Source organism: Salmo salar, chromosome ssa11 (assembly GCF_905237065.1).
Source record: "Salmo salar chromosome ssa11, Ssal_v3.1, whole genome shotgun sequence".
NCBI lineage: Eukaryota > Metazoa > Chordata > Actinopteri > Salmoniformes > Salmonidae > Salmo > Salmo salar.
The window spans coordinates 98,662,597-98,685,315 of NC_059452.1; the positions used below are offsets into that span (position 1 = coordinate 98,662,597).

General features: G+C 44.8%; 2 protein-coding genes, 1 long non-coding RNA gene and 4 other non-coding genes across 7 annotated transcripts in view; 6 read left to right on the plus strand and 1 right to left on the minus strand.

Moving 5' to 3' along the window:
* The window catches only part of supt6h (SPT6 homolog, histone chaperone and transcription elongation factor), a 57,617-nt gene extending 52,505 nt beyond the window's left edge, over positions 1-5,112 (plus strand). Inside the window, 5 exon segments of the mRNA XM_045690167.1 lie at positions 926-1,038; positions 2,476-2,553; positions 2,718-2,905; positions 3,213-3,448; positions 3,780-5,112. Of these exon segments, the coding sequence (XP_045546123.1) occupies positions 926-1,038; positions 2,476-2,553; positions 2,718-2,905; positions 3,213-3,448; positions 3,780-3,969 (805 nt within the window). The 3' untranslated portion in view covers positions 3,970-5,112.
* A 5,976-nt stretch (positions 5,113-11,088) lies between these two features.
* rab34b (RAB34, member RAS oncogene family b) lies at positions 11,089-20,235 on the minus strand. Its single transcript, XM_045690168.1, has 11 exons — positions 20,003-20,235; positions 19,108-19,379; positions 18,132-18,223; positions 17,913-17,978; positions 12,719-12,820; positions 12,378-12,442; positions 12,211-12,262; positions 11,984-12,065; positions 11,737-11,827; positions 11,402-11,509; positions 11,089-11,309 (listed from the first exon to the last, which is right to left on the minus strand). The coding sequence occupies exons 2-11, from the start codon at positions 19,153-19,155 to the stop codon at positions 11,248-11,250; spliced, it is 768 nt and encodes a 255-aa protein (XP_045546124.1). The 5' UTR covers positions 19,156-19,379; positions 20,003-20,235; the 3' UTR covers positions 11,089-11,247.
* A 535-nt stretch (positions 20,236-20,770) lies between these two features.
* LOC106563787 (uncharacterized) lies at positions 20,771-22,465 on the plus strand. Its single transcript, XR_001319318.2, has 5 exons — positions 20,771-21,049; positions 21,342-21,407; positions 21,713-21,757; positions 21,995-22,034; positions 22,411-22,465. It is a non-coding gene; the product is annotated as an uncharacterized lncRNA (long non-coding RNA).
* LOC123725318 (small nucleolar RNA SNORD49) lies at positions 21,134-21,207 on the plus strand. Its single transcript, XR_006757816.1, has one exon. It is a non-coding gene; the product is annotated as a small nucleolar RNA SNORD49 (small nucleolar RNA).
* On the plus strand, positions 21,809-21,883 carry LOC123725276 (small nucleolar RNA SNORD65). The gene has a single exon (XR_006757777.1). It is a non-coding gene; the product is annotated as a small nucleolar RNA SNORD65 (small nucleolar RNA).
* Positions 22,211-22,284, plus strand: LOC123725317 (small nucleolar RNA SNORD49). Its single transcript, XR_006757815.1, has one exon. It is a non-coding gene; the product is annotated as a small nucleolar RNA SNORD49 (small nucleolar RNA).
* Positions 22,466-22,586: 121 nt separating the features above from the next.
* Positions 22,587-22,655, plus strand: LOC123725319 (small nucleolar RNA SNORD49). Its single transcript, XR_006757817.1, has one exon. It is a non-coding gene; the product is annotated as a small nucleolar RNA SNORD49 (small nucleolar RNA).
* Positions 22,656-22,719: the final 64 nt, after the last annotated feature.

Sequence of the window (22,719 nt, forward strand, 5' to 3'; positions counted from 1 at the left end):
TAACCACGGTGAGTTACCATGACTACAGCAAACTAACCCCTAACCTTGGTGAGTTACCATGACTACAGCAAACTAACCCCTAACCATGGTGAGTTACCATGAATACAGTAAACTAACCCCTAACCATGGTGAGTTACCATGACTACAGCAAACTAACCCCTAACCTTGGTGAGTTACCATGACTACAGCAAACTAACCCCTAACCATGGTGAGTTACCATGAATACAGTAAACTAACCCCTAACCTTGGTGAGTGGTTGACGACCATATAAATAGAATGAATAGAAAGGGTGTCTCTATTCAAGTAAATGATGCCATAATGGGTAGACTGGCAGCCATTTTGAGTGTACCTATAGGAGCAAAGCAGGAAGTAAAAGCAGGACGTGTACCCGTCAATCTGCTTTGATTTGTTGAATCAACTCAACTGACTTTACAAAAATATATTCAATTGCATGAGCCACATTAGTTAGCATAATTTAAATGAATATTCTACATTACCATGGAAATGAATGCGTCACAATACCATGCAGCCCTTGTGAGTGTACCCATGAGTTTACCAGTCAAATTGCCAGGGTTGGAGGTTCCGTTCATTCTATGGTGTGGAACTTGTCCCTGACCTCATCTCTCCCATGGAAATACTAGGGTCTCTCCACACAGCCTTAACTCAAAATAAATGTTATTTGTCACATGCTTTGTAAACAACAGGTGTAGACTAAAAGTGCATTTCCCAACAATTCAGAGCAAAATAGACAAATAATAACACCAATGAATAAATACACAATGAGTAACAATAACTTCTATACAAATCCTAGAAGGATTGTTCAGTGTTATTGTGTTGACAATGGAATTAGAATGTGTGATAATGACAGAGCTCAGAGCAGTAGAGTTATGGTTGGTTTTGAAAATGTTGTCCTCTGTGTCTGCAGTGTTGAGTATGTGACCATCTCTCCTGACGGCTTCCGGTACCGCTCCCAGATGTTCCCCACCGTTAACGGGCTGTTCCGCTGGTTCAAAGACCACTTCCAGGAACCGGTACCAGGTACATACTGCCTGCCCATTGGCTAGAACACCTGTCAATCTCTCTAGACCCGTGTGCCACTGCTGTGCAATGTTGATTAGATTGGTTGGATGTAAAGGTGTTTTTATCTCCTACACAAGTGGTCATCAACCCTTTCTGAGTCAACATCACTTTTGCAGTCAAAAAGCAAGCCGAGATCGACCGCTCATATAATAACTTAATGTAACATGAACAGTTTTGTAGGAATGCTGTTTGAGCAATAAGCGTAATTCATTATCACAGCATATTGGCTATATGCCTGGCCTGACAATATTGATCTTCTCAGACCATATTATATATCAAAACTCGAGCTTTGATAACAAAATAGATCAGTTGGTGCAGCATTTGCGAGGCACTGTGTAAATAATAGTCTTTTTTATTTTACTGAACTGATGGTACCTGCATCTGATGGTCATGGTGCTTTCAAGACAACTGGGAACAAACAAGGTCAAATCATGACATCGGTGATCTTCAGGTTGGAAAGTCAGAGCTCTAGAAAGTTGGATGGCTGTTCAAAAACGATTTTTCCAGGTCGGATCTGGTCCCCCCCCCCCCCCAAAGAGTTCCCATTTGTCTTGAAGACTCGGAAGTCTGATATTTCTGAGTTCCCAGTTGTTTTGAACACAGCATTACTATCAGTGGAGGGAGAGAGCAGCAGAGGGTCTGCCTCTCACGGTCTCTGCTCTCTCCTTCCTTTCCTCTGGTTAGACTGACCAGAAAGGGGAACACAGTCTTCCACCTGGTGGCGAGGCTCGAATCGCACCGCATCTGCCTTAGTCAGGCACAAATTCATGTTCCAATGACCAGAGGAAGTGAAATACTCCTCGATATTAAAATATCCATAACGAGCTTCTATACACTTGGCTATCGATACACTTGGCTACTCATTCATTGCAGCAGTGGAAGTATGGAGAAGCCGTTTTGTAATAGTGTTGATTGAAAACATGAACTCGCTCATAAAAAGAGCAGCTCTTTGCTGTATTCTTTGACAGTCTCTCTGTGGTAATGGTTTTACAAGTTATTACATACAGTTAGGCTATGTATCAAACTTTGCTATGGCCTGGGGTCGTGGAAGCTCTGTAGGCACTGTGATTTGATATATCAGATTGGCCACCCCAGTAGGCCCACTCGATTTAGCCACCGATCTCCCGGTCCCCAGTTTAACTTTTCAGACAACTAAAATGGTTCAAAATGGGAACTTTGCTTACCCGGTGCGCAGGGCTTCTCAAATCAAGCGCACCTCTCGCCAACAGCTCAACATGAATTTAAAAGAAGGAGCGCAAGCCTTTATCACAGCCTTTAACGTTGTATTTTCTACAGAAATGTTTGGTGATCGACTAGGAATTTCTTGAAGATCGACCGGTTGGTGACACCTGTCCTATCCTGTGGTTACAATGTCTGTTTCCTTGTCTCCCTCAGGCATCACCCCCAGCAGTAGCAGTCGAACACGGACACCTGCCTCTGTCAACGCTACACCAGCTAACATCAACATCGCAGGTCAGTCTCTCACACTCATCCCCATCAAAATGGATCAATCCTAAAGTTGATAGGCATTTTATCCAGTCAAATATCCACTTTAGTAATTCTGGTGGATGTCTGATGCTACTTTAGTGTTAAACTTTTCTTCTCTCTCTCCGTCTCTCTCTCTCCGTTTCTCTCAGACCTGACGCGAGCGGTCAGCGCTCTCCCACGCAACATGACCTCTCAGATGTTCAGTGCCATCGCCGCGGTGACGGGGCAGGGGCAGGGCCAGAACGCCAACACTACGCCTGCCCAGTGGAACTCCAGCCAATATGGTTACACCGGGGGCAGCAGTGGAGGCGGGGGAGGCAGCTCCTCAGCCTATCACGTGAGTGGATTTTTAGCATTGCTTTACCGATGGTCCAATGGTTTTGTATTGGGGTCAGATGAATGTAACCTCATCCACTGCCAGTGTGTAGCAACCACCTAGGTGATACTAAGGAAGCTTGTTGTGGCAGAAAGATCCATCGTTGGTCTATGTCACATTGGAGAGATGTGAAGTGAATAATGAGGTGTAGAATGTTCTCTTTCTCTGCTGTTGTTGGCCACAATGAGTAGATAGTGCTTTGTTTTAACCACTTCTCTCTCTCTCCCTCCTTCCCTCACGCTCCCTCCTTCCCCTTCTCTCTCTCCAGGTGTTTGCGACGCCCCAACAGCCGATGGCGACACCCATGATGACCCCCAACTACTCATACACCACCCCCAGCCAGCAGACCATGGGTACCCCGCAGTACCCCTCCTCCACCCCCCAGTCCTCCCACGGACACACACAGAGCAGCCACGGCCACCAGGGCCACAGCAGTCACCAGGGACCCTCGTCCAACACACCCTCTTCCTCCTCCAGAGGACGCACTCCGCAGCAGCAGCCTAAGTAAGTTGAGACAGAGAGAGAGAGAGAGAGAGAGAGAGAGAGACAGATTGTGTGTTTCAGTTGAATGTGTGTAATGAGTCAGTTGATGGAAAATGTTTTTTGAGTAGTTAGGAGTATATAGAATGTCAGAATAATTCTTGAAGAAATGCCTATGTATCCTGGGCTACGGGTCGATCTGGAATGAAGAAGTTGTGTTCTGAATGTTTATAGTGACTATGAGATTAAATACTTGATTGCAGACTTTCAGAGGTGGTGTTGGCTATGGAAAGACTACAACATCCAAACTGGCCTGTACCTAACCCCCCCGCCCCTACTCTGTCTCCCCCTACAGGTCAAGCGGCAGCACGGCGGTGGACTGGGGCAAGGTGGCGGAGCAGTGGCTCCAGGAGAAGGAGGCAGAGAGGAAGAAGCAGAAGACCCCCAGGATGACCCCGCGACCTTCCCCCAGCCCCATGATCCAGAGCACGCCTATGTCAATTGCTGGAGACGCCACGCCGCTTCTGGACGAGATGGACCGATAGGAGAGGCCGGGGGGGCGACTGTATACCCCCCTCCTCCCCAAATATACCCCCCCTTACTCTCATCATCTCATCCATCCATCCGCCTGCCTGCATGCCCCCTCAGACCAGGGTCATACCATTCAGATCCCCCTCTTCTCCCTCTCCTCCCAGCCTACTAAACTAACCCTGCTCCCCCTCTTCTCCCTCTCCTCCCAGCCTACTAAACTAACCCTGCTCCCCCTCTTCTCCCTCTCCTCCCAGCCTACTAAACTAACCCTGCTCCCCCTCTTCTCCCTCTCCTCCCAGCCTACTAAACTAACCCTGCTCCCCCTCTTCTCCCTCTCCTCCCAGCCTACTAAACTAACCCTGCTCCCCCTCTTCTCCCTCTCCTCCCAGCCTACTAAACTAACCCTGCTCCCCCTCTTCTCCCTCTCCTCCCAGCCTACTAAACTAACCCTGCTCCCCCTCTTCTCCCTCTCCTCCCAACCTACTAAACTAACCCTGCTCCCCCTCTTCTCCCTCTCCTCCCAGCCTACTAAACTAACCCTGCTCCCCCTCTTCTTGTGTCCCATTGGATTCTGTTTCTAGCTACTGTGTATCTAGCCATGTTTCTCTCCCGGCACATCTCTTCCCTTCTTCCGTCTATCCCTCTCTCTTTCTTCCCTTGATTTTTGCCGGCCACATAGTCCAGTATTTTATTTAGTTAAGGATATTAACTCTGTATGTCATGCAGGCAGAAATGTCGATACAGACCACCAAACACTTGAAACAAACCACTGACATAGATGTAATAGGACATGGACCTAATGGAGAAATGATTGTTTGGTTGTCATGACAACCTTTGTCCTTTTCTTTTAATAACATGGGGTATGCTATATTTTCTTTTTCCTGTTAGATTTTTTTTTTTTTTTTTTATCTATAAAAAGATTAGGAGATGCTGCTGAAAGCATCTGATTGGTTCGCGGGTTGTCTCCTGCCGTGGTAGGTTGGTAATGTAATTTCCCTTTGGCTGCATAGACCCGCCCCTTACCCTCCTGGTGATTGGCGGGTTGTGGTGAGAGGCAGCCTAACGAGCGTTTTTACGAGCCAATCAGGAAGCTTGTCTGCGTTTTTGTATTGATGCATCAAAATGAATAAAGACAATGTTTTCAGTATGAACCCTAACCCTGCACTCCTCACATGGTCTGTCAAACATACACTACCGGTCAAAAGTTTTAGAACACCTACTCATTCAAGTGTTTTTTCTTTATGTTTTACTATTTTCTATATTGTAGAATAATTGTGAAGACCTCAACTATGAAGTAACACATGGAATCCTGTAGTAACCAAAAAAGTGTTAAACAAATCAAAATATTAATTTTGAGATTCTTCAAATAGCCACCCTTTGCCTTAATGACAGCTTTGCACACTCTTGGCATTATCTCAACGAGCTTCATGAGGTAGTCACCTGCAATGCATTTTAATTAATAGGTGTGCCTTCTTAAGAGTTCATTTGTAGAATTTATTTTCTTCATAATATGTTTGAGCCAATCAGTTGTGTTGTGACAAGGTAGGGTTGGTATACAGAATATAGCCCTATTTGGTAAAAGACCAAGTCCATATTATGGCAAGAACAGCTCAAATAAGCAAAGATAAACAACAGTCCATCATTACTTTAAGACATGGAGGTCAGTCAATCCAGAAAATGTCAAGAACATTCTTAAAGTGCAGTCACAAAAACCATCAGAGCTATGATGCAACTGGATCCCATGAGGACCGCCACAGGAAAGGAAGACCCAGAGTTACCTCTGCTGCAGAGGATAAGTTCCATTAGAGTTACCAGCCTCAGAAATTGCAGCCCAAATAAATGCTTCACAGAGTTCAAGTAACATACATCTCAACATCAACTGTTCAGAGGAGACTGAATCAGGCATTCATGGTCAAATTGCTGCAAAGAAACCACTACTAAAGGACACCAATAAGAAGAAGAGACTTGCTTGGGCCAAGAAACACGAGCAATCGGCATTTATATCGGTGGAAATGTGTCCTTTGGTCTGGAGTCCACCGTGTCTTTGTGAGACGCGGTGTGGGTGAATGGATGATCTCTGCATGTGTATTTCCCACCGTAAAGCATGGAGGAGGAGGTGTTATGGTGTGGGGGTGCTTTGCTGGTGACACTGTGATTTATTTAGAATTCAAGGCACACTTAACCAGTGTGGCTACCACAGCGTTCTGCAGCGATACGCAATCCCATCTGGTTAGGGCTTAGTGGGACTATTATTTATTTTTCAACAGGACAATGACCCAGCACACCTCCAGGTTGTGTAAGGGCTATTTTTACCAAGAAGGAGAGTGATGGAGTGCTGCATCAGATGACCCGGCCTCCACAATCACCCAACCTCAACCAAATTGAGATGGGAGTGAACGAAAATCAGCCATCAAGTGCTCAGCATATGTGGGAACTCCTGCAAGACTGTTGGAAAAGCATTCCAGATGAAGCTGGTTGAGAGAATGCCAATAGTTTGCAAAGCTGTTATCAAGGCAAAGGTTGGCTATTCGAAGAATCTCAAATATAAAATATATTTTGATTTGTTTAATACTTTTTACATGATTCCATATGTGTTATTTCATAGTTCTGATATTTTCACTGTTCTACAACGTAGAAAATAGTAAAAAATTAAGAGAACCCCTTGAATGTGTAGGCATTCTAAAACTTTTGACCGGTAGTGTGTTCACACACACCTCTGATAGTACACACACATGCTTATGAGTCTCTGGTATTGAGAGAAATGTTTGCTATTGAATATGAAGAGCTCTCTCCTTATACTCCATCTTAATATGTGGTGAATGATACCAATGTAATGATGGGAATGATTGAAACCCCAACAACACAGACTGGTGAGATTTACTCTTGTCTACTTATGTCCAAAGCCTGCTGGTTTGTTAGTGTTGCCGTCAGTGTACAAACAGAGACAAACTGTAGGTTTTAAACAGACATTCAGACGGGGTATGTGGATAGAACTCAACTGTCATGTATCTCTTTGGAAGACCAGAGAGTGAACTGCTAGACTTTGTTCCTGTGTTCTAACCACGGAATAAAAGATTAGTACTACCGGTAACCTTGGTAACTGATACCATGACGACGGCAGAAGTAAACTGAACTAGATTGTAAGAGATGGCAGTATGTTAGGGAGGAACTAGGTTTTAGGCTTGAGCTTTTTGCTTTGCTGTGACAACTTTTTCCCATGTGAAGGTATTTTTGGTGGTGTAAAGCATCCGCTGGTAGTTTGAAGCATAGGAAGATTTGTTGTGAATTTACTTACGTGTAACTATATATTTTAACGTTTGTGTCTGTGAACTTAGCATTTCTTTGAATCTTTTTGTCCTTGACTTTCAATCATCATGTGAGCATTTACGTCACTCTTGGGTATTCTGACATTTACCTGTAGTCGGTTTTAAATGTGTCCCTGTATTCCTAACTCCTACCCCCTTAACGTCCACAGATGTCCAAAGAGTGGATATCTGTGATCACTATGGAGATGGTTCCACCTAGCCCCTCAAGATGAGATGTGGAGCGCTAATCTGCCATATTGCTTTCATCTATCCAGACCTGTGCAGATCTGTGAACTCTAATGGGCTAGTACTAGGTCCTAAGGGAAGGAGGCTACTGACTAAAATGTCAGTTATGTGAACACATTAGACCTTTGTCTCAGCCACAGATCATCATCATAATAAGGATTAACATCAGTGGTGAAAGGCCATGTGTATTAGTGCTTTCAAGACAACAATAACAAAAGCGAGGTGAAATGACGTCTGTGATCTTCAGGTCGGAAAGTCTGAGCTCTAGAAAGATTGCCAGAGTTTCTGACTTGGAATTCCCAGTTAAATTATCTTTCAAAGCTCGTTTTTTCCAGATGGAGCTCGTTTTTTCTTCAGAATTTCCAGTTGACTGAAGTGTGAAGTCTGAGATTTCCGAGTTCCCCAGGTTTCTTTTTTTTTACACTGCCTGGTGTCACTCAAACACATCACAGTGTTGTATTCTGGGAAATGTGTTTTTGCAGTTGTGACTATTTGCTCTATCGGTATACAGTCACATGGGTTTCTGATATACAGTTTTGGTCTTTATGTTCTTGAGTGTTCTTAAGGGTTCTAGGGTTACTCCTGGGCTAAAAACCATATTCAATGTAGAATCTCATTTAAAAATGCTCAGGCTGATTATTGCAAATAAGGATTAATCAACCTGAATCAACCTGCCTGGTAAACGATGGTTTACTTCAGGAGTATAGGTTTTATTTAGGGCTTGGAAACTAATTGGTTGACTTGTGGGTTTGTATTTTCTATTTGCAATATTAGATGTTGTACCTTCAGTAAGCCTGTGGTAGTTGGCAGTGGGAGAAGATGACTTGGGGATAGATGAAGGGATAGGGAAAGGTTTAGCCTTTGTTATTACACTGCTGATCCCCTTTTCTACTGGTGATCCCTTTAATAAAAGTGTTTCTGTTATTTACGCCCCAGTCCCCACATTGTGTTATTGAAGTGCTCTGTGTGACTGTTCCATTTATTCCATACAATGAGCCCATCCTCCTATATATATATATATATCTCTCTATAAATATATAGCCATGACTACATGGAACTCTATTCCACGGCAACTAACTGACGCAAGCAGTAAAATGTAGATTTAAAAAAAAACCTTATGGGACTACGGAGACTGTGAAGCAACATAGACACATGCACACACACGATAGCATACGTACTATACATACACATAGATTTAGTACTGTAGATGTGGTGGAGTAGGGGCCTGAGGGCACACAGTGTGTTGTGAAATCTGTGAATGTATTGTTTTTTTAAATTGCCTTCATTTTGCTGGACCCCAGGAAGAGTAGCTGCTGCTTTGGCAGGAACTAATGAGGATCCATAATAAATACAAATAGCTCCTCCCACCAGCCTCCACTGGTACAGTGTTATTACACACACACACACACACACAAACAGGCATTTGCTTCTTTGTGTAGGCCATAGTAATAAACTACCCATTACTCATCTGAAGAGTGAAATCAATCTTTAACAGTGAATGATAGTCATCTACATAGATTTTATAGGACATAACATATCGCAAATCACATCAAATATAATACAATCATCAGTATAGAGGCATAAACAGCATTTCAGGATGTGGTAAACCATAGACCTAAATGTCTGGGCTTCTTCTGCCCTCTACACAACAGTCTTAATTCAATTTGTCCCAGATCATCAGATGTAAATTAAACATTCGTCTCTCTATCTCTCCCTTTGTCTCTCACTCTCCATCTCTCATTCTCTCTATTGCTCTCACTCTCTCCCCATCTCTCTCTCGTGATTAAACAATCCCTGTATTTTAGGAGCCCTGAGAGTCTATATTGTGGCTGTGGTGTGTTTGGGATGTTGGGAGGTCATGGGAGGCAGCGTACTCATCCCATTAGCAGACCAGACACATGACAGGAGGAGACGGAGGAGGAAAATAAACCAGCCAACACACGGAGGTCTGCATGCCTGTTGCTGCTGACGGCTTCACCTAGAATGCAGGAATCTGTCTGGACAAATCTCAAACGAGAACCAAGCTAACTCTGCGTGTTACTTTAGACCAGAGCTACATTACTTTAGACCAGAGCTACATTTATTGTACCATACTACACTACACAGCATAGGGCTCTGGTGAAGGGGATAGATAAGAGTATTTCCTGGTCCGGTTACATGTTCAGGGAAAACTCAAAGCTATGGGACCTACACTATCGCCAGTTGTTTATGTAGAGGGTTTCGCGTAAAGGAGCTGCATTAGACCCCAAACCCTGGTTTTGTGATTATAGAGGGTTCTTCCAGTCCACGTGCTTCACCTATTTCTCTTAAGCTGCTTTAAAGACCATGTAAGTTTAGCCTGTTTCTCTTTATGTCCATGTAAAAAAGACTACGAACACAATCTGTTATCCATGGATTGTTGGGGATAAATCTGTTATCCATGGATTGTTGGGGATAAATCTGTTATCCATGGATTGTTGGGGATAAATCTGTTATCCATGGATTGTTGGGGATAAATCTGTTATCCATGGATTGTTGGGGATAAATCTGTTATCCATGGATTGTTGGGGATAAATCTGTTATCCATGGATTGTTGGGGATAAATCTGTTATCCATGGATTGTTGGGGATAAATCTGTTATCCATGGATTGTTGGGGATAAATCTGTTATCCATGGATTGTTGGGGATAAATCTGTTATCCATGGATTGTTGGGGATAAATCTGTTATCCATGGATTGTTGGGGATAAATCTGTTATCCATGGATTGTTGGGGATAAATCTGTTATCCATGGATTGTTGGGGATAAATCTGTTATCCATGGATTGTTGGGGATAAATCTGTTATCCATGGATTGTTGGGGATAAATCTGTTATCCATGGATTGTTGGGGATAAATGCAATTGCTGTTGCTGTTACTTCTTCTCTCGGTCAGCTGACAGTCCATGGAATTGAAATCGTCCTCACTGAGACAACACTTTCACATTGTATAAACACACAGATGCATGATTGTGTTCTGGCATTCAGTCTCCCATACTTCAGTATTCAGAGTTGTTTTGCGGGAATTGAGTGTAACAGTATTAATCTCATCTTCCCATGTGGTCATCCTCAGTGTGTTGTGTTGTGTTTTCCTGTGTAGTGTTATGTGTTGTGTTGTCCTGTGTAGTGTTGTGTTGTGTTGTCCTGTGTAGTGTTGTCCTGTGCTGTGTTGTTGTGTTGTCCTGTGTTGTCCTGTGTAGTGTTGTCCTGTGTTGTCCTGTGTAGTGTTGTCCTGTGTTGTCCTGTGTAGTGTTGTCCTGTGTAGTGTGGTCCTGTGTTGTCCTGTGTAGTGTTGTCCTGTGTAGTGTTGTCCTGTGTAGTGTTGTCCTGTGTTGTCCTGTGTAGTGTTGTCCTGTGTAGTGTGTCCTGTGTAGTGTTGTCCTGTGTTGTCCTGTGTAGTGTTGTCCTGTGTTGTCCTGTGTAGTGTTGTCCTGTGTTGTCCTGTGTAGTGTTGTCCTGCGTTGTCCTGTGTAGTGTTGTCCTGCGTTGTCCTGTGTAGTGTTGTCCTGTGTTGTCCTGTGTAGTGTTGTCCTGTGTAGTGTTGTCCTGTGTAGTGTTGTCCTGTGTAGTGTTGTCCTGTGTAGTGTTGTCCTGTGTTGTCCTGTGTAGTGTTGTCCTGTGTAGTGTTGTCCTGCGTTGTCCTGTGTAGTGTTGTCCTGTGTAGTGTTGTCCTGTGTTGTCCTGTGTAGTGTTGTCCTGTGTAGTGAAGTGTATGTATCCTTCCCCATCAGCAGCAGGTTGCTTTCCTCTTGGTTGGTTTGTACTCTTCTTCTGTGCTCTCTGTGATTCCTGCAGGAAACATGTTGCTATAACGTGAGAATAAAGGAGGGTAAACGGAAAGCCGTTGCTACTGTCTCCTAGATGTAATAAAATAAACTTACTGATAATGTCACCAACACGTCTGGACCCACTCTTCTCGAGCTCTGCCAGCACGTTGGCCTCAAAGGTTAGAGACGCTACCCGGAAGAAGAACTCCCTGATACTCTCTCCTGAGAGAGAGAGAGAGAGAGAGAGAGAGAGAGAGAGAGAGAGAGAGAGAGAGAGAGAGAGAGAGAGAGAGAGAAAGGAGGGAGGACGGAAAGAGAGAGTGTTTGAGGGGAGGAAGAAAGAAAAACACACACGGAGATAGAATGGGATATGATGGGGGACACATGAGGGAGTAAACCAGAGGATGTTATGTGTGGATCTGTGTTTGTGTGTGTATTCCCAGCACTACCTGACTTAGCAGACACAGTCCAGTACTCTGCTCTGATTTCCTCTGACAGTCTGATGGCCTCCTGCTCCATGTAGGCCAACTGATTAGGAGACTGAGAGAGAGGGGGGGGGGAGGGGGGAGAGAGAGAGAGGGGGAGAGAGAGGGGGGGAGAGAGAGATACAGTTTGAAATACTTCATCTTTAAATCAATCAATGACAGATCATTTGTGCTGTCTTTAGTCAGGTTGGATCTTTTCCATCAGACTCACACTGAGGTCCTTCTTGGTTCCGACCAGGAACAGCAGAACACTGGAGGGATCGTTCTCCTTCATAGCATCCTCCAGCCACTGCCTGAACGCGCGTACACACATGTCTATCACATGCAATTAAGTAGTCTAACATAGAAATTGACTGATGGCCACTGAGATACTATGATGAAAAGCCATTATATCTGGATGCTACAGATAACAACATGTAATATGTTAGCATCTCTTACCTGGCATTGTCCAGAGAGGTCACACAGCTCAGGTCAAATACCACTATGATGGCTTGAGAGAAACCAGGAGAACAACACAACACACATTAGAGAAGAGACAGGCTGCAGGCATCACCACAATACATCTAATGGCTTCCTATAACATACGTGTGTGTTTGTTTTCGTACCTTGTGCTCCTCTGTAATATGTGGAGGCGATGCACTTGAACCTCTCCTGACCCGCTGTGTCCCATCTGAGAGAGGGAGAGAGAAAGAGAGAGAGAGAGAGAGAGAGAGAGAAAGGGAGAGAGAGAGAGAGAGAGAGAGAGGCAACAGACGACAATTGATGAGGAAAGGGTGAGGATGATGAGTGTGAAGTGTGTGTGTGTGTGTGTGTGTGTGTGTGTGTGTGTGTGTGTGTGTGTGTGTGTGTGTGTGTGTGTGTGTGTGTGTGTGTGTGTGTGTGTGTGTGTGTGTGTGTGTGTGTGTGTGTGTGCGCGTGCGTGCGTGCGTGCGTGCGTACTACTCACAGCTGTAAACTGAAGGGCACCCCCAACACCTCAAACCGTTCCATCTCAAAATCCACTCCGATGGTGGCCTTATAGTTCTTATCAAACGAGTCCTTACAGAACCTGTGGAGAGACGGGGGGGAATATAACATAATCAATGTCGTTATTACAGTCCCTGTCTTGGGTGACTAACGTCTGTCCTCGCAGCACCTGAGTAATATATAGACAGTATCAGGATGGTAACAAAACAGTAACATGACAGCAACAAAACAGTAAGAGAACAGTAACAGGACAGTAACACAATGGTAACAGGACAGTAACGGGACAGTAACACAATGGTAACAGGACAGTAACAGGACAGTAACACAATGGTAACAGGACAGTAACAGGATAGTAACAGAACTATGACAGTAACAGGACGGTAACAGGACAGTAACAGGACAGTAACACAATGGTAACAGGACAGTAACAGGATAGTAACAGAACTATGACAGTAACAGGACGGTAACAGGACACTAACAGGACAGTAACACAATGGTAACAAGACAGTAACAGGACAGTAACAGAAGAGTAACATAAGATAAAGAGGACAGTAACAGGACAGTAACAGGACAGTAACAGAACTATGACAGTAACAGGACAGTGTCACGGTTGTTGTCGGTGAATGAGGACCAAAACGCAGCAGGTACGTGAATGCTCATCTTGATTTTTAATTACTCTCAAAAATGAACATACAAAAATAACAAACACGAAAAACGAACACTCGACAAATAAACAGTCTGGTAAGGCACAAGGCTATACACAGAATAATCACCCACCCTGAACCACATAAAACAAATACCCTCTGCCACGTCCTGACCAAACTACAAAAACAATTAACCTTATACTGGCCAGGACGTGACAGTACCCCCCCCTTAAAGGTGCTACCCCAGAAGCACCTTAAAAAATAACCCCAAGCAACACCAAAAAAAAATCCCCTTTTCTAAAGGGAGGGAAGGGAGGGTGGCTGCCGTCAACGACGGCACTGTGCTACACCCCCCCTCCCCAACCCACCTATTTCTGGAGGTGGCTCTGGTTCCGGCCGTTCCAGGCTGTCGGGCCACTCTGGCATCGCCGAGGGGCAGTCGGGCCAGTCTGGCATCGCCGGGGGGCAGTCGGGGCAGTCTGGCAATTCGGGACAGTCTGGGCAGTCTGGCAATTCGGGACAGTCTGGGCAGTCTGGCAATTCGGGACAGTCTGGGCAGTCTGGCAATTCGGGACAGTCTGGGCAGTCTGGCAATTCGGGACAGTCTGGGCAGTCTGGCAATTCGGGACAGTCTGGGCAGTCTGGCAATTCGGGACAGTCTGGGCAGTCTGGCAGTTCAGGGCAGTCTGGCCACTCCGGCAGTTCAGGGCAGTCTGGCCACTCCGGCAGTTCAGGGCAGTCTGGCCACTCCGGCAGTCGGGCCAGTCTGGCATCGCCGGGGGCAGTCGGGGCAGTCTGGCAATTCGGGACAGTCTGGGCAGTCTGGCAATTCGGGACAGTCTGGGCAGTCTGGCAATTCGGGACAGTCTGGGCAGTCTGGCAATTCGGGACAGTCTGGGCAGTCTGGCAATTCGGGACAGTCTGGGCAGTCTGGCAATTCGGGACAGTCTGGGCAGTCTGGCAATTCGGGACAGTCTGGGCAGTCTGGCAGTTCAGGGCAGTCTGGCCACTCCGGCAGTTCAGGGCAGTCTGGCCACTCCGGCAGTTCAGGGCAGTCTGGCCACTCCGGCAGTTCAGGGCAGTCTGGCCACTCCGGCAGTTCAGGGCAGTCTGGCCACTCCGGCAGTTCAGGGCAGTCTGGCCACTCCGGCAGTTCAGCGCAGTCTGGCCACTCCGGCAGTTCAGCGCAGTCTGGCCACTCCGGCAGTTCAGCGCAGTCTGGCCACTCCGGCAGTTCAGCGCAGTCTGGCCACTCCGGCAGTTCAGCGCAGTCTGGCCACTCCGGCAGTTCAGCGCAGTCTGACCACTCCGGCAGTTCAGCGCAGTCTGACCTCTCTGGCGACTGTTGACTGGCGGGCAGCTCTGGCGACTGTTGACTGGCGGGCAGCTCTGAAGACTGTTGACTGGCGGGCAGCTCTGACGATGACTGTTGACTGGCGGGCAGCTCTGACGATGACTGTTGACTGGCGGGCAGCTCTGACGATGACTGTTGACTGGCGGGCAGCTCTGACGATGACTGTTGACTGGCGAGGCTGGGTTGACGCACTTGTAGCCTGGTGCGTGGTGCTGGTACTGGGCTTACCAGATTATGTACACGCACCTCCAGGCTAGTGCGGGGAGCGGGAACAGGACGAGTCGGACTGGGTTGACGCACTTCCGGGTCCGCACGAGAGACAGGAGCTGGAAACCCAGGGCTATGGAGGCGCACAGTCGGTCTCGATCTTACCTCCTGCACAACCCGTCTTGGCTGGATGGAACTAGTAGCCCTGTACGAGCGGGGTGCCCGTACAGGGCAGACTGGGCTGTGCAGGGGCCTGATGGTAGCCGTGCGTAGAGCGGGAGTTGGGTAGCCTGGTCCTCGGAGGCGTACCGGCGACCAGATGCGCTGTGCAGGCATCCTCCTACCAGGCTGGATGCCCGCTCTAGCACGGCACCTGCGAGGGGCTGGAATAACGCGCACCGGACTGTGCGTGCGTATGGGTGAGATAGTGCGCTCCTCAGCGAAACATAGCGCTCTCCACCCCATACGCTCCTCCATATAACCACGGGTAGCTGGCTTCCGGCTCTTCTTACGCCTAGCCAAACTACCCGTGTGCCCCCCCAAAAAATTTTCTTGGGGGTGCCTCTCGTGCTTCTCCTTCAGCGCGTACTTGGCCTCGTACCACCGCCTCTCTGCCTTGGCTGCCTCAATTTCCCACTGCGGGCGTCGATAATCCCCAGCCTGGTGCCAAGGTCCGGCCCCGTCCAGAACTTCCTCCCAGGTCCATTTCTCCCGCCAGTCCAACTCGAATTCCCTCTGCTCCTTCTTCTGCTGCTTGGTCCTTGAGTGGTGGGTGATTCTGTCACGGTTGTTGTCGGTGAATGAGGACCAAAACGCAGCAGGTACGTGAATGCTCATCTTGATTTTTAATTACTCTCAAAAATGAACATACAAAAATAACAAACACGAAAAACGAACACTCGACAAATAAACAGTCTGGTAAGGCACAAGGCTATACACAGAATAATCACCCACCCTGAACCACATAAAACAAATACCCTCTGCCACGTCCTGACCAAACTACAAAAACAATTAACCTTATACTGGCCAGGACGTGACAGACAGTAACAGATCTATGACAGTAACAAGACAGTAACAGGACCATAACAGAGCGGTAACAGGACAGTAACAGGACAGTAACAGAACTATGACAGTAACAGGACCATAACACAGCGGTAACAGGACAGTAACAGGACAGTAACAGAAGAGTAACAGAAGATAAAAAGGACAGTAACAGGACAGTAACAGGACAGTAACAGAACAGTAACAGAAGAGTAAAAGGACAGTAACAGGACAGTAACAGAAGAGTAACAGGACAGTAACAGGACAGTAACAGAACAGTAACAGAAGAGTAACAGGACAGTAACAGAAGAGTAAAAGGACAGTATCAGCACAGTAACAGAACAGTAACAGAAGAGTAACAGGACAGTAACAGGACAGTAAAAGGACAGTAACAGGACAGTAACAGAATAGTAAAAGGACAGTAACAGGACAGTAACAGAACAGTAACAGAAGAGTGAAAGGACAGTAACAGGGCAGTAACAGGACAGTAACAGAAGAGTAAAAGGACAGTAACAGGACAGTAACAGAACAGTAACAGAAGAATAAAAGGACAGTAACAGGACAGTAAAAGGACAGTAACAGGGCAGTAACAGAACAGTAACAGAAGAGTAAAAGGACAGTAACAGGGCAGTAACAGGACAGTAACAGAAGAATAAAAGGACAGTAACAGGACAGTAAAAGGACAGTAACAGAACAGTAACAGAACAGTAACAGGACAGTAACAGAAGAGTAAAATGACAGTAACAGGACAGTAACAGAACAGTAACAGAAGAGTAAAAGAACAATAACAGGACAGTAACAGATGAGTAAAAGGACAGTAACAGGACAGTAACAGAACAGTAACAGAACAGTAACAGAACAGTAACAGGACAGTAACAGAACAGTAACAGAAGAGTAACAGGACAGTAACAGGACAGTAACAGAAGAGTAACAGGACAGTAACAGGACAGTAACAGGACAGTAACAGAAGAGTAACAGGACAGTAACAGAACAGTAACAGAATAGTAAAAGGACAGTAACAGGACAGTACCAGAAGAGTAAAAGGACAGCAACAGGACAGTAACAGGACAGTAACAGAAGAGTAAAAGGACAGTAACAGGACAGTAAGAGAACAGTAACAGAACAGTAAAAGGACAGTAACAGGACAGTAACAGAACAGTAACAGAACAGTAAAAGGACAGTAAAAGGACAGTAACAGAAGAGTAAAAAGACAGTAACAGGACAGTAACAGAAGAGTAAAAGGACAGTAACAGGACAGTAACAGAAGAGTAAAAGGACAGTAACAGGACAGTAACAGAAGAGTAAAAGGACAGTAACAGGACAGTAACAGAACAGTAACAGAAGAGTAACAGGACAGTAACAGAAGAGTAAAAGGACAGTAACAGGACAGTAACAGAAGAGTAAAAAGACAGTAACAGGACAGTAACAGAAGAGTAACAGGACAGTAACAGAATAGAGAGGAAACATTATGACATTAAGAGTTTACCATACTGTATACTTCTTCATGTACCCAAAGCTGTGACTATAAATAGCAACTTTTCAGGAGATTTGATCACTGAACTAACTTACTTCAATATGGAAACTATCAAACCCATAAGTCAATCAATTTGTCAACAACCAGTCTCTATTATCCCAAGCTGGGGAGAGCAGGGGTAACAGTTTTGCTGCTTTCTGAAGAGGCAGGTGCTCTGCTGTGTGTGGATTCTCCTGGGTGTCATGGCAACAACTGACTAAGAGGAAGTGAAATGGTCAGTAGTATTTTTAATTGGCAAGTACACATCCTGAGGGAGATCAGCGTGCCCCCTGGGAGATAAGATCGGTAATAGACTGTTTCCCAAACGGCCCATTGGACTCTCTCAAAAGTAGTGAACTAAATATGGAGTAAGGTGCCAATTCATATGCAGCCATAGAATGTAGTGATTCCTTACCTGCTGATCAGACATGTCTTCCCAACTGCCACATCCCCTACCACAATCACCTTGGCGATGTTAAAGCTACAGACACATAAAGAGAAGAGTCCAGTCAAATGTGTGTGTGTGTGTGTGTGTGTGTGTGTGTGTGTGTGTGTGTGTGTGTGTGTGTGTGTGTGTGTGTGTGTGTGTGTGTGTGTGTGTGTGTGTGTGTGTGTGTGTGTGTGTTCATCTCACCCCACTGCGCCCGTCTTTTGCCCCTGACAGGCAGCCTTGACCTGTGAGTGGAAGACATCTTTAGTGTGTAGCGCTGCAGCTGGGGTAAAACACTACACAGAGAGAGAGAGAGAGAGAGAGAGAGAGAGAGAGAGAGAGAGAGACAGAGAGAGAGAGAGAGAGAGAGAGAGAGAGAGAGGTTTAAACAAGGTGTCAACTCAAAGCAAGAAAGTATATCAGCTTTGCATCACACAGAAATCAGAAGCTAGAAAGACAACTGCCTTGTGGGGACGTGGAATGGAATCTTTTCAATTCTGGCACATTAGCACGAGCCAGTGACCGAGTCCTGAACAAAACTAAGAACATTAGGTGTGTGAAACAGACCAATAAACAGTAAATGAGCACACAGCACTGTGTAATCATCTGCTTCAGTACAGGGTTCCAGAACTCTGAAAGGGTTCATCACTATGTTACAGGGACACATTATTAGATTAGAATCTGAGGTGGTGTGTTCATGTGTCACAAAAGACTCCAGGACAGGTTTCGCCAACTGGCAGCCTGATGGCTTTATTTGTTCCCCCATGTTTTCTGATCCAAAAATAATTAAAGTAATAATATTATTATATTATTTGTTATTATTGTTGGACGTAAAAAGGTTGTACAAACACCAGGAAATTAGCTCCAATTGATTTTAATTTGTGAAATCTGTTCCCAAGTATTCCCACGCATAATATACATGTGATCATATACAAATGGAAGCAAGTTTTGAAATTATTATGTTTTAGTCAAATATTATATCTGTTTGGGCTTCTTGCAGACAATTTGCAGTCTACAAATGATTTGTAATCATGTTGAGGCCTCCGACCATCCCCTCAAGAAAAAATTGTCCAATGACTGTATCTAGTTGATGATCCCTGCTCTAGTCTACACATTCCATTGTGAGCACATATAAGAACCGCAGTGTGTGTGTGTGTGTGTGTGTGTGTGTGTGTGTCACCTCTGGAAGCTGAGCAATGATGCGGTCTCTCCTCACAGGTGGTAACATGTTCTTCAAGTGGAAGTTACGGGGTGGTATGGATATTCATACACACGCACACAATCAAACAATCACACACACAAGAGACCCAGTCGCACACGCTCAAACAATCATATGCAGACAATCACACTCAGACAGGACAAATACACAGAAACACTATCTCTCTCTCACATACAGATGTAGAGTAGAGTGAATAGGGGCTTCTCCATGGAAAGGCTTAAACGTGAAAACAGCTGAAAGAGAAGGAATAACTGAACAGTAGTGTAACCTGATGTGTAGCCTAATCTATAGTCTGACACCAACAGAAAAAGTGTCCCCTGAATCTCCTAGGTGACGCCTCAATGCAAAAGACCACTGGATGCTGTCTGCACATCAGAGTAAACTAACAAACTGCCTGCATGGCGCATATCGGCCCTCTGATTTGCTTTGTCGGGTGGAAAAGTGTACAGTGTCACCTGGCAACTATAGCAACCAAATACAAACCCTGCTAAGGGGAAGGAAGTAGAGACTCTTACATGGAATTATTTGTCTCCATGACTTTACGATCACATGAAGCCAGATCAAAGGACTGAACATGTTGCCATTCTAGGCTTTTACACATTATATTATTAAGTTTACACATCTAAGATCATGAAGGAGCGATGAAAAGGAAAGCGTATGCAGTAAAACATGGTATCATAATCTCCTAAAACATGATTACAGACCATCTGTAGCACAGCTAAAAACCAAGCAACGTAGAATTGGTGAAAATAAACTAAACTCAAATGATAGTGTTGTCATGAAGATGGACTATCGCTACATCAAGGATTCATTGGCATGATAGAAAATCATAGAATTATAAAGAATAATATTTTACCTTGCAAGAGCACTGAAAGTGCGAAAAGTAAACTCCAATTCGTCAATAGGTTGCGGTAGAACACTATATATTCTACTAAACTCATATTATGTATTTTTCACTAATAGAAAGTCCCCTAGGGCTGCCTACATCCACCCGAAGACAGCCAGTGAGCAGCAGACCAGAGCTGCGAACTCAGTAGTGGAAACAGATGACTCAAATTATGGACCTCCGTTTTAGCTCAACCCTCTCCAGTAGGCTCCCAATGAGTGGGTTAGCTCTAGTCCAGGGCGTAGTGCCCGTTCTTACATCATTAATAAGGAACACGTACTACGCCCTGGACCAGAGCTAGGCGCGGGTGAGCTGTCCTGAAGTGCGCGCTAGCCTTGTGTGAAACATTTTAAGTATGCACATTTTGAACTTCATATACAAGAGTCAAGTCCCCTTAATAGCCTATATCAACGACAAATAAAAGTACAATATTTCCATTTAAAAAAAAATATTTTTTTATGATTGATGCTTTCATTTTACCGACATACAAGTAAAAGACATTGACATACTATTTGGGACAGCTGATATGATGAAGGTTCAACCAATGCTTATCTCTGCTTCACTCTAGAGTAGTCTAAATAAAATGTTTATATTCATTATTGTCACGCTTGGCAGGACTTTTGGTAAAGTGTGCAGTGATTGGTTGGGAAGGCAACGCACACATTGGATGACGTCCTACCAGCGTTGTGCCTTACGTAACTTCAGCCGACTGTGTTTGTGGTGTACGTCACCGGTGCACTATAAATACCTGACCGGCGACGTTTACTCTCTCTCTCTCGCCTCTCCGAAGAGTCCTCTGGTTGACTTGCTGAAGTAGAACGGCCGCTGCATTATTTAACTTGATATGTTAGAAATGCTTCTTTACTATCAAGTTACTGTTCTAGTACTGCCACTTGAGTCTTGCCATGCTCCTGCCCTAGTTATTAGTTAAATAGTTAACAGCAGCTACCTTGGCGCATGGCGACTTGCAGAACCATGCACGTGGGGAACTCTGAACATTTTGAAACCATGCCGGCGGTAAGTATACAAGGCGAGGATATGAACTAGTTAGCTAGCTGCTAATGCATTCGAGTTAACAAGTGATTTATTTAGTTAGTTTATGGACGTGATGATACCAATATAGGAAGTGCCGTCCGATGCGAAACTGACGAAGATTCCTAAACGGTTAGCTAGCTTGCTAGCTAGCCATCTGATCCACGAACACAGAAAACCAGCCAGTTACCACAAGATGCAGTGCCCTCATTTTGATAACACAATTTAAAATGCTAGTCCAAATAAATGCTTTAACACAATTTATATTATGTTCTAGCTGTCTGTACCTGGCCTATGTGGATTGAACTGAAGCCGTACACGCCAATGACTGCGCACATGGCAGGTAAATTCAGCTGCAATATTACCCGCTAGCTAGGCCTGACTAATATCTGGTTGGCTTTTCAATGGCACACTTAAGATTAGTTTTTAATTGCAACTAACTGGTATCTAGTCTGAATAAATAATTGAATCGTCATTATCTATGGCCACAGCGCTTTCAGTGACGAAAGCTTGAATAGGAGGAGTTTGCTGAAAAATATGTCATTATTTCGGTTACTTCTCAGCAGCAAAGTTGTTAGTATCTCCTGAATAGTGCTTGGGTTATTGCTTTTATAGATTACATTAACCCCCTATGATTGTTTAAAACAGACGCTGCCCAAATGACTTGATGGCAAGGAGACTTAACCTCGAAAGGTAAAACCACCACTTCATCCTTTGAGACACTGACTATTGCTAACTGTCTGGTTGTGATGAATCCTAAACTGAAAATAGCTGGAATTACCGTCAGATTGTACAGTGGTGATATTCGGTTTTCTGAACATGACAGGCAGTGACTTTCATTTTCATACATTCTAGTCAATTTCCTGATTCTTATGAACTGCAGTTGATTGAGTTCCTATTCTAATGTTTACTTATGGTGGGTTTAAATAGGTGCAACAGAACCAAGGATGTGGCGGCATCATCTGAAAAGGTACATTACATTAACACCACCCCCCCAATGGTCCCATTCTCTGTGGTCTGGTTGTTATGAGTTCTAAGCAAAAACTAGCTGGAATTAGTCAATAGTATAGTGGTGATATTATAGTAACGTAAACCATGCTGGTGAGGATGTTAGCCAGTAACAAGTGGTTTATTTTGACAGTTTGTGGATGTGATGATACCGATATAGGAAGTGCCGTCCGATGCGAAACTGACGAAGATTCCTAAACAGTTGGCTAGCTAGCCAGCCATCTGATCCATGAACAATGAAAGCCACCCCTATAGATGCATTGCCCTCTAAGTTAGCTAACACTATTGAAATGCTGCTCCTGCCAATAACGCTTTGATGAAATTATGTTTTGTTCTAGATTTGGGAGACTACTCCCTCATGGCCTGTGGCTGAACCATACACACACGGCAAGTAGACTTTTTTTTTTAGGCCTTACTAGTAATGTATTCAATGGCAAATTTATATTTTAATGTGAAGAACTTCGTATCTAGTTCTCTGATCAAAGATTTGATCAGGCGCCAAAGCCACAGCTCTGTCAGTGATGAAAGCTTGAATAGGAAGAGTTTGATGCGACAACTGATGAGTTTATTTCAACTACTGAGTAACAAAGCTGTCTAGATCATGCAAAGTGGTGGTTACTGCTTATATAGATTCTCATAACCCCTAT